The sequence below is a fragment of the Oenanthe melanoleuca genome, chromosome 11 (genome assembly GCF_029582105.1).
Source record: "Oenanthe melanoleuca isolate GR-GAL-2019-014 chromosome 11, OMel1.0, whole genome shotgun sequence".
Lineage (NCBI taxonomy): Eukaryota > Metazoa > Chordata > Aves > Passeriformes > Muscicapidae > Oenanthe > Oenanthe melanoleuca.
The window spans coordinates 14035548-14046573 of record NC_079345.1 but is presented as its reverse complement, the minus strand read 5'-3'; the positions used below and the strand labels follow the sequence as shown (position 1 = coordinate 14046573).

The following is an 11026-nucleotide window of genomic DNA, read 5'->3' as shown; positions in this document are numbered from 1 at the left end:
TCCCAAGGGGAGCAGCATTCCCAGTGCTGGGGGCTCCCCCATTCTTCATGCACTGCCCAGATGGCTCTCCTGAAGGATGCTGAAATGGGGGGAAGCTCTGTGGAGCTCTAACTTGTAAGGTCTCAGCCAACAAACACGCCCTTTTGGGTCCCTTCAGTGCCACAGCCGTGGCTGCTGAGCATCCCTGAGGAGGGAGGGAGGATGCCAGCTGGTGTGAGTGGCTGGCTGCCGAGTGCCTGCAGCACTGCTGCTCCAGAGGGCTGTCCTTAGGCTGCAGGGTGTGCTGAGGGCTGCCCCTGCTCCAGGGCTACACCAGCTGCATTCCAGATCCCGTTTTTAAGGAGGTAACAGCCTCCACTGCTGTGCTACAGGGAGCAGCAGCAGCACTGCTAAATCCTGAAGCAGCCAAGTGTGACAGTCTCCATTTGTCATCCTCCCCAGATTAACAGCTCTTTGCCAGTGGATTTTGTAGAACCTCTCATCATCATCAAAGCTGTTTCCTTGCAAACAGATGGCTGCAGTGTGTGACACCCGAGTGCCTGTGGGACCCAGCCAGAGGGGCTTGCTGAGCCCCCGGGGCTGTGTCTGCCTCCAGCCCGGTGCTGGTGCAGGAGCAAACGCAGCTGCAGCTCTCACCCTGCTGCTGGGACGGATGTGCTGACACCAGGCTGAGCTCCGGGGGAAGGCATCTGCCCTGCAGGGTTAATGCACAGCATCACTCTGCTCCCCTGGGCTCTGCAGACAGCTGTGGACAGGAGTGTGCCAGGGAGAGCAGCTGGATCCTGCCAAGGCAGCAGCAGCCTGTCCCCAGGGAGCAGACAGCCCTGCAGGAGTGTGCAGGGGGAGGATGCTGTGAGCCCAGCCCCAGAGAGCAGGGCTGGCTCTCAGGGTGTGCAAAGCCTCCGATGAAAGATGCTGGGCTATGAGCACCACCTGGCTCGCAGAGGCTGCTCAAACAGGTGGGCTCAAGGACATTTTGGGGAGGATCTAGAGACTCTTATTAGTTTGCTGCTGAGCACTTATCAAGTCAGAGGCTCTGGGGGAAGTCAGGAAGCTGTGACCTGGGTGCTGGTGGCTCTGGTTTGTGGGCTGGTTTTGGCTCCCACCCTGCTATTGGAGCTGTCTGAGCCATCTGAGGAGGGGCACTCCTGAAGGCACTCTGGAAATTTTTTTATATGAAGCTACTAAGGCTCTAGTTTTTACCTTATGTATAACTCTCCCTGTAAAATACATGTGAATTTTTTTTTGTGTTGCTTTTGAGGTAAAGAGACTGTCTGGCCTTGAGCTTTTTCCTTCTCAAGTCCATTTTTCCATCAGTTGTCACCAAAACACATTGTATTTATGATGTTAGAAAAGGAGAGCTTGGCCAAAGCTCAGCAATGCCCTGCTGCAAGGGGCAGTCTGGGCAGCAGGATCACAGCTTCACACCCTGATGTGCAGCCTGTGCTGCTCTCTGGCTGCCCTGGACACCATCTCCAGCACACAGCTCTTGGGCAGGGGTTTCTTGCAGCTGTTCTGTGTCCACCATGGATGGGACAGCAGTGTAACATCTCCTTCCTGCCAGCACCATTCTTAAAGGTCCATGGCCTGGAGCACAAAGAGAGAAACAGGAGCCTGTACTTTTCATTGGGGACATCACTGTACAGCTCAGGAGCAGCTGGGACCCTGTGCACTCCTCAGCTTCTCCTCCTAATCAAAAATCCATCTGAGTGAGGAACATGAAACTGCCCTGCAGCAGTGGTGAGTTGGAAGAGGCTGTGACCTGTGGCAGAGCCAGAAATCCAGCTTGGATGGAATCTGAGTGTTTGAGTGACTGGGAGCAAGACTCAGTTGGAGCAGCTGGCTCACTTCTCCCTCCTGAGGGCTTGTGAGTGCTGAGTCAGCACCTGCTGGGAGCTGGTGTGTGCCTGAGCTGTGCCTTGGCACATCACACAGCTTTCCCTGAGCCTTTTGGATCCTCTCAGTTCATTTGCAGAGCAAATCTCCCCACTGCCTTCTCTTAAGCTTCCATGACTGGCTGCTGCACCAGTGCCATCCTCCTCCTCCCCTTCTCACCACCTTTGGTGTGCAGTGGGGACACCTCCAAAGCTGTGCCCTTTGTGACACCTTCAGGCAGGGGTTCAGCAAGGAGCCTCTTCTGGCAAATGATCCCCAGACCATGTCTGGGAGCCCTGCAGGAGGAGGCTGTGACCCCACACACCCTCCAGCCTGCAGCTGTTTCCCAAGGTGAGCACTGGAGCTGCTGCTCTTCCAGCCACTGGGGCTGCAAACTGGAATGAATCTCTGGCAAGGCCTTTATCCAGCTAAAACAGAAAGAGCACAAACCATCAGGAAATGCCCTATTAATGCACTGGAGATAGAATCAGGCTGGAAAACTCCAGGCTGGACTGTAACAGCACACAGCCTGTGATTTAAAACCCATGTGTTCAGCAGGACAGAAGCCAGGAGCCCCAGGCTCTAATCCCAGTGCTGAGCTCCACAACACAACCTCAGGAAGTGGGGAGAGGCTTTGTTTGAATTTCCCCATGTTTTCCTGGGCAGGATCCTTTTGCACAAGCACTCAAAGTTTAAGAACTTCTTGGTTTCTTGGGGCTTGCAGTTGGTGGAAGGTGTGATGGCCCCAAAAGCCATCAGCAGCATGCACCCAAAAAAGGGGCTGGGTTGTTTCTGGTGGTTGCTTTGGTTTTTTCTGATTTTTTTTCCCCTGCTGTGATTAAGAAAAGCTCTTGCTCACCAAGAAGGCATTCTTTAGAGGCGTGCCTGTCCCTCATTACAGCATAAAAGCAGTTCATAGGTCTTTTGGGGCTGGCACTAGTAAGACCTTTGAGCACATGAAGTAAGCTGATCTCTACAGCACTAAGGATTAGGTTTGAAACTGCCATACATTTCTGATTGGATGCAGATTCAGCAACTGGGCTATTTTTGGCTTGTGAGCCACTCTAATGGCTGTTTATTTTTAAGGTCATTTTCTGTTTGCATAGCATGTACACCCTTCTGGTGGATGGGAGGCATTGTAAAAACAATCACTGCTGTGCAGAGTTAGGAACTAAGCCTGGAAAGGGATGGAAAAAACAGAACTCGGTGTACTTATTGCTTTAAAGCCCCAAAACATCTGCTTAGGTCATAAGGTTTGCTGGCCCACTCTGAGCTGTGTCCCCACCGGAAAAACACCGTTCCAATTAATACAGACTACTGCAGGGGACTGGGGAAGAAGATTTGGGAAAAGTCTCTCAGATGGTATAAATAGAAAGGAAGCTTCAGATTTGATGCCTTTACCTTTGAGCAGTATATAGAAACCAGAGCAGTCTCCCCACAGCTGAGGAGCCACAACTTGTGCTGGGCTGGCTCTTGTTTAGGCTCTTGTTCAATAATAACATGCTTTATTGTCCTGCTTTCCTGGCTCCTTCCTGTTGGCCATATCTTTATTCACACACAGTCAAGTGATACAAATTGACTGGAACAGTAGCAGTTTATAAAAGACAGTAAGAATAATTATCTTGAACTGAAATTTAAAAAAACACATGGCCATCTGTCAAGCAAGGCACTGCTTGTAACAGGTCATGGTAAGGAAACATTTTAGAAGATTGGCAGTGTATTTCCAGCCATGTTGCTTTTCCAGACCACAAAATACACAGTATAAAAATATACTAAAAGTAATAATGGAGTTTGTAGAAATGTCAGCTGCAAAACAATTGCTGTTGTCTGATTTCCTCTATATTTACTCCCACGCTACATGATGATAGAATACTTGAATAAACACAGTTTATTTCTAACTGAATTTGAAATTTAGAGTTGATCTCAAGTGAAGTCTTTGGCTCCCATCCTTGAAGTACATAAATTACCTTAACTTTGGACTTGTGGGACTGATAAGGCAGGAGGTGAGCCCACAAGTGAGAATCTGATGCCTAGGCAGCAGCCTAGGAGGGAAGGGGAAGTGCTGTACTTCACAGGATCTTAATTTGGGGTTTTTTTTCCTGGATTTTTAAAGCATTTTAATAAGTCTTCCCTGGGCTGTCCTTTTACCTGATAGGCTTGAGTTTTTCAAGTTTCTAGTAATCTGGTATAACTGCTGTGTTTGAGATCTGGGCTCTGAACTTAACTGAGTGAACTGCAGTACCTCCCTCCCTCCCTCCCTCTGTAATCACTGCTCAGTCATTTTCCCTGTCCCTTCCCCCTCCTGGCCCCGTACCACTGGCATGGCCTCTTTCCATGTGAGAGAGCTGGATGCTCCAGTGCTTTGCTAGGGCTGCTCACACTGAGCCTCCCACAAGCTCCCTGCACTCCAAGCACCATTCCCTCAGTGTCTGCAGCCTTGAGAGGTGCAGGTGCAGACACAGCCAGTGCTGGCCCCCCTGTGCAGGGATGAGCAGCTGCTCCCTCAGGCTGGCACGCTCGCAGTGAGAATCTCAGAATGCTCGTGGGAAGTGGCAGCCAGAGCGGTCCTTGCCCTGACAGAGGAGCAGGCAAGTGTGTTCAGCTCTGGGATTTCTTGCTCCTTTTTCTCCCAAGAGCCAATCTCAAAACACTTCAAACAAGAAGTTCAGATTGCTGTGTTTCAGCAGAGAGGAAGAATAAGGCACCAAAGGTGAGCTCATTTGGCCAAGGCTGATCTACAGGGCGCTGTCCCAGTCCTCAGTGCTCTCTCTTCACTGAGCTGTTCTCTCTGTGCTCATGTTTGAGACATTCTCAGAGGGGTAACCTCACCCCTGCTCTGACACCACGGGCAGGGGCCAAGATCCACCTCCCCAGGCACGGCCTCCAGAGAAAGCATGGACAAGGCCAGGGGTGGGCTCCCAGTGCCTGAACACCCCAGCTCCCAGGGAGGTCAGCTGTGGAAGGACGACCAGGATACTTCTGAGGAATAGAACTCTGCGTCCGCTGGCCACTGCTCAGCTTTGTCCTCGTCAGACCTGTCGCTGTCGTCGCTGGAGGGCTCGTAGCCCTGGGCGGCGCCGAGGGGCTCCTGCCCGCCTCCATCCCCGGCCCCCTTCTTCTCCTGGGCCAGCAGCTGCCGGTAGCACAGGCTGCAGACGCGGAGGGGCTTGGGGGACAGGCGGGGCATGAGGAAGCGGTGGCGGGAGCAGTCGGCGCACACCACGAAGCCGCACTTGCGGCAGTGGTGCCGGCGGGTCAGCGCCGAGAACTTGGTGTGCGTGCAGCGCATGCAGATGTCCGTGGCCCTGTCGGGGATCCAGGGCGCCGCGGGCTCCCGGCACGGCTGCCGGCCCGTCTTGCTCAGCAGGTGCCTGATGCACTCCTCCAGGTGGCTGATCCACTCCTTCCTCTCCGTCAGCGAGGCCGCCGAAACCACAAAGGACTTCTTGGAGGTTTTAATCATCCAGCGGTTCTTCATCTGCAAGGTGTCCGGCAGCGTCTCCAGGGTGACGTCTTCCAGGGGGATGATGTGCTGGGAGTTGTACTTCCTTTTGTTGATGATTATGCTGCCGTAGACGAGGATGTCGTTGAAAAGGAAGAATATGCGAGGCTTTGGTTTCTTGCGGCATTCTTTGGTTAAAATCCCTTCTCCCAGCAGGACCCTGCCCGGCAAGGCCAGGGGCTGGCCAGAAGCCCCGAAGCAGCTTTCCACAGCAGCGATGCGCTGGCTGTTGATCTCGGTGTTGGCAAGGTGGTCCACCATCTCCAGCCACTCTGAGGAAAACAGAGAGGGGAGTGGTGAAGCTGCAGGGGGAAGGTGAGTGGCCAGTGTACACCAGGTGAGATGCTCCTAACGCAATCTGAGGGTACAGGCAATCTCAGGAGCACTCCTGGCTTTAGTTTGTTACCTTTCTAAATAAAATCTTTCTGACCTCTTTTTGCAACAGCCCAGGCTATACTGGGATGGCACAATTTGCAGCAATAGAAGCCCCTGAAGGCAGAGCCAGGTCTTCCTGGTTGTGCTTTTTACCAGTCTCCCAGCGTGCCCTTAGAAAAAAAAGCTGCTTGGTCTGAACCTCATTTTATGCAGATCCATGGACCTTGAGAGCAAGCCTCCCGTTTCTGACTGCACACCTGCTTTCTCAAGGATTGGCTCCATTTTCTGTGATTCTGTGATTTTTGGGCCAGAGCTGAGACAGGAACAAAAGAAAATTCTGTGGTTTCACTTGTTCCTGTTGGTCTTCCATGCACAACAAAAAAGGTAAAAAAAAAGAAATTAAATTATGTGAATAAACCCACACAAGCTAAGCCTTTCCTCCATTATCCCAGGACTGATGGTGCTTCCAAATGCAAGACACATCATTCTGAAAACAGTGTGAGCTGTGCTGAAGGGGAAGTGGAATGCAGCACACTCATCTGTCCCACACCTCTGCACCCTCCTTCTCACACAGTCTGGGGTTTGAGAGCGTGCTGTATTTTTGTTCCAACAGGAAACCCAGGTAAGGGTAACTCTGCAGCAAAAGCAGCTGCTTGCTCTTGGCAGCCTGCAGTAAGGAGGGCACTCCCTGTGAGTGGATTTTTTGTTGCCCCTTGCAGGCTGGAGGGTGCTGCCCCAAGGCCAGCTGGCCATGGGAATGTGAGTCATTTCCTCCTGCAGCGAGGTAGCTCAGCCATCACGAGGCACTCCGAGATCACAGGGCATGTGTCCTTACCCTGCTGCTGCTAAAGGTTCACCAAACCACTCCTGCAGAGCTGCTCTCCACTGCCAGCCTGTGCTCCCTGCCCACAGTCCCTGCTGCCAAGGGGCTGCAGGGAAGGGGCAGAGGGGGATGACAATATGCCTGTCCTGTGTGAGTGGGACATTCTACCCCTGCCCCTCACCCCAATCCCCCCTTGGCTGTGCTGGAAGGGAAACCACAGACCTGCTACTGAAGGCTGTGAACAGCATGTACCTCTCCTGACCCATCTGGCAGACATACCAGGCAATTCATCTGCTTTCCCAGGATTTCCTTCTCTGGGGGTAAAAGGCACAAGACCAAGACACAGGTTTAGCCACAGGGGACCTAAATGGAGTGACCTACCCTGCAGAAACAGCTTTCACTGAGAGGCACTGAGTGCTCCTGAAGAGCTTTCCTCAGGGTCCCCCTGGAGCTGGAGGGAAGGATGTGTATCCCAGGGCCCCAGAGCACTGGGATGCACTGCATGGAGCTGGGTGTGCTGGGCACACCCACTGATGTGCGTGGGCAGCTTACATTTACTGACTGCTCTGCCCAGGCTGCAGCCACAGGGGGAATCCAGGGGCTGACTGCAGCAGCAGGGGCTGAAATCACACCCCAACCAACCTGCCATGGCACAGACATGCAGCAGCTGGGCAAAGATCTGCTGCTTGCCATCAGAGAGTCTCCATTCCCCACGTGGATCTGTGCATGGAGAGGAGATGCCCTGCTGCAATAAGCACCATGTGCTCTCACCCTCTCCCTCTTACACACACACATTAGGCTGAAGAACAAACAGGGCAAACTGCTGTCCACAACTGCACCAAACTCCCAGAGCAGGGTTTCCCAGACTCTCACCTATCCTGGGATGTGGTCTCTCCATAAATCCCTGGATGAGCAGTTTCTGTGTGAAAGAGCAAGATGAACACACAAATAATAAGGGAAAAACTCAAATTATAGCTTGGGATCCTTGGTGTACAAAGACTGTGAATGCAATAATACATTGTCAAGAACTTTTGGCACCAGCAACACCAAATGGGATAAACCAAAGCAGTCCCACCAGTTTCCTTTCCTCATACTTCTGGTTATGGAGCTCTTAGCCTACCTCTTTTACTTTATTTTATATAGTTTGGAAGCATGGCCCAACTTCTCAAAAACTTATGGTACTTGACCTGACTCTATTTCTAGGGATCTCTGCACACCATATTCCAGTGGAAACTAAAATATTTTGTCAGATATAAAGACCTTGCCTGCACAGAGCCAAGAAACCCAAGGTAATTTTCAGAGGAGTGTAAGCTCTGCTGCTGTGAAAGCTTTAGCTGCTGCATTGCCCTGGTCCCTGCACAGGCCAGGCACTGCATGGAGTCAAAGGAGAAGGGGCTGGACACAATCTTGTGTGAAAAAACTGAAGGTGAGCTCTCATTGCACATCAGACTTCTACCTGCAGGTATGTCCTTACTCCTCCACCCTCTGGTTTGCTACCTACTTAAAATTCCATGAGTTAACCTAAGAAAAGCCAGCTCTGTTGTGGGAAAATTTAGCAAAGACTGCTAAATTACTGCTCTAGCCCAAGGTACTTCTTGAAGGAGTTTCCCTGTGATGCAAAAGCAGAATGTTTCCCTTCCATCTCTCTCCCTCTCAGGCATAAGTGACTGGAGAACAGCACCTACACATAATAAAAAGATAAAGAAGAAAAAAAAAAAAGTAGGAGTGGGACTTACAGTGCCTACTTTTAGGCTTGGACAACTCACTATCCCTCTGTGTGCCCCCTGTTCAGGTAAGGGGGAGAAACAGGCATCTGAGGGGCTGACTCATCACATCCCACCACCGGCCAGATCCATCCTGCCCCGAGTTCCACCGGCCACATAAAACCCAGTTTCATGTTAATACTGTGACTCACTGCAAATAATCCACAGTTTGGCTTTGGAACTCAAGCACTCTGTGAATCTGGTAAATAAAGACAGCTGCTGAGTGCCACTACAGCCTCCTTTCCTGGGAGATGAGAGCCTCTCCCTTTAGAACAAAGTGAAGATTTGAAGTCTAATCTATTTAATGCATTTTGGTAAATGATTTTTTCCTGTTTGCCCAAGTTTGCAGTGTCAGGTCAGCAGGGTCACAGTGCATATTACCAAGTGTTTCATATGCCCATGTGCCACATGCAGCAGCAGCAGCTTACCCAGCTGAAATTAGGGTGGCAGGCTGTGCATGTCTGGTGTGCTGCTTTTCACAGAAGTTTCTGGCATGCTGAATTCTGGGGTTGTTTTTTTCATCAAGATCTGCTGGTTCTGCATGTGATCAAATACTGTGCAGTGAATATGACTGATGTTCAAAGGGAAAAAAAATACAGCTTGGCACTCCCCTCCAGAAGTAAGCATGCCACAACACTTAACAATGAGTGCTTGTTCTCTTGTGATTATAAACAGCCATGCTGATGCCTGCCAGGCACAGCCTTTCAACTTAAGCTCACGGGTCAGCAAGCCTGGGGTATGTTTTTCCAGTCTGTATGTATCTAAGGCTTAGGTGTACTGATGTAGCAAGCTGTTCTACCTGATCCTTCCATTCCTGCCATCAGGCAGAACTGACAGCCTTGGTATCCAGTGCATACCTCATGCATACCATGCATGGGATGGTCCATGACAGCCATGCCTGCCAGGGCTGCCAGCAGAAAATGCCCCAAGCCTCATCTCTCCGCAGCTCTTTCACTCCCTCCTGCTCTGCTCGGAGAAATCTCTCCTGGGGTTAGGGCTGGCATAAGCTCTTGCTCACCAAGGACAGCAAGTAGCGTGCAGCTGCCTGAGCAGGCATTTCGAGCAAGACGAACAAAGTTCCTCTCCTTCTGCTGCCTGAGGGCATTTCAGCTCCTTCTGGCTTTCCCGGCACGCTGGAACTGCTGGGTGAGGAGGGCAGGCTCTGGTCACCCCCTTCCTGCCATACTTACGGGGAACCCAGTTCAGCACGTGCACATTTTGGGACTGGCTGTCACATCAGGCTTTAAGAATGTCACCAGTCCCAGCGGGACACGGACTAACCGAGCTACCGAGCTCCTCGCCACCGCTGCTCGGCGTCGGGCAGAGCAAGGGGCGGCTCTGGAGGAGCTCAGAGCGATGCTACCGAGCCCAGCCCTGCAGCCCGAGCTCAGCTGCGGCTCCGGCCACGAGTGCCAGCCAGGCTCAGAGGCGCCCGAGCAGCAGAGGAAGGGAAGGAAGGGAGGGAGGAAGGGGGGAAAACATGAAACTCGGCAGAGCTGAGCCCTCGGTCCCCCGCTCCCTGTCCCTGCACATCCCGACGCTCTCCGGACCCGGGCTGGCTGCCGAGGGGGAACCACCGAGGGAAGCGGCAATTCCCTGTCCCCCCAGCGCCCGGGAGCTCAGTGCCCTCGGGAACAGGAGCGCGAACCGGCGGGGTCCCGCGGGGTTCGCTACACCGGCACAGCTGGTAACTTAAAGAGTCCTCAAACCCCGGCACAGCCGGCCCTCTAAAACCCCCAGCACACCCCCCGCTCTAAAAACCCCAGCACAGCCCCCGCTCTAAAAACCCCAGCACAGCCCCCACTCTAAAAACCCCAGCACACCCCCCCCCTCTAAAACCCCCGGCACAGCCGCCCCTCTGGAGCGGCGCTCGGGGCGCGCACAAACCCCGCGGGGCCGCAGGGTCCCGTGGGACGGGACGGGACCCCGGATCAGCAGCACATCTCCCGGGCCCCCGGCCGAGCCCCGTTACCCGCCCGGCGGTGTAAACCCCCGGCTGTCCGCTCCCCTCGCCCCGCTCCCCCGTACCTGCCGGCCCCGCAGCGCTCCGCGGGCCGCGCCGAGCGGCTCCGCTCCCTCCGCTCCCTCCGCTCCCTCCCTGCGCTGCTGGGCCGGGCCCGCTCCGCTCCCGCCCATCGCCGCCGCGGCCAATGCTGCCCGGGCCCGGGCGGGGCTGCGAGCGCCCGGCGGTGCGTGGGAGCGGGGCTCAGCGTGCCCCTTGTGCTGTGTCCCTTGTCTGCTGTGTGCCCCTTGTCTTGTGTGTCCCTTGTCTGCCTGTGTCCCATGGCTTCTTGTTCCCTTGTCTGCCTGTGTCCTATGGCTGCTTGTGTCCCTTGTCCCGTGTCCTTTGTCAGCCTGTGCCCCCTGTTTGCTGTGTCCCTTGTCCCTGTGTCCCCCGTCCCCGTGCCCCGTGTGTCCCACAGCTGCTTTGTGCCCGTGGCTGCGTGTGCCCTGCTGACACCCACCACCCTCCTGCACTCCACTCAGCCCCACAAGCATAACTCAGAGTGTTTTGTTTGCTCGCTGGTTTAAGTTTCATCATCCCCTAATGACAGTATATTCCACCAAGAATGGTACACATGGACGACATTGTATGAAGATTGTTTCAGTGATAAAATAGCCCCAGTGTTTTACAGTTAAGAAGAGGGATATAAATAGAGCTACACACTACGCTGGTCCAAACCAGAA

General features: G+C 53.4%; 1 protein-coding gene across 3 annotated transcripts; it reads right to left on the bottom strand.

Annotated features, from left to right (window-relative positions):
• Positions 1 to 3389: 3389 nt before the first annotated feature.
• Positions 3390 to 10448, bottom strand: PLEKHF1 (pleckstrin homology and FYVE domain containing 1). Of its 3 annotated transcripts, none has more exons than XM_056500406.1 (2): positions 10367 to 10448; positions 3390 to 5647 (listed from the first exon to the last, which is right to left on the bottom strand). In XM_056500406.1, the coding sequence occupies exon 2, from the start codon at positions 5636 to 5638 to the stop codon at positions 4826 to 4828; it is 813 nt and encodes a 270-aa protein (XP_056356381.1). In that variant the 5' UTR covers positions 5639 to 5647; positions 10367 to 10448; the 3' UTR covers positions 3390 to 4825. The 3 variants fall into 3 exon arrangements, with proteins under 3 accessions (XP_056356381.1, XP_056356383.1, XP_056356382.1); XM_056500408.1 differs by lacking the exon at positions 10367 to 10448 and adding an exon at positions 8767 to 9476; XM_056500407.1 differs by lacking the exon at positions 10367 to 10448 and adding an exon at positions 7449 to 8061.
• Positions 10449 to 11026: the final 578 nt, after the last annotated feature.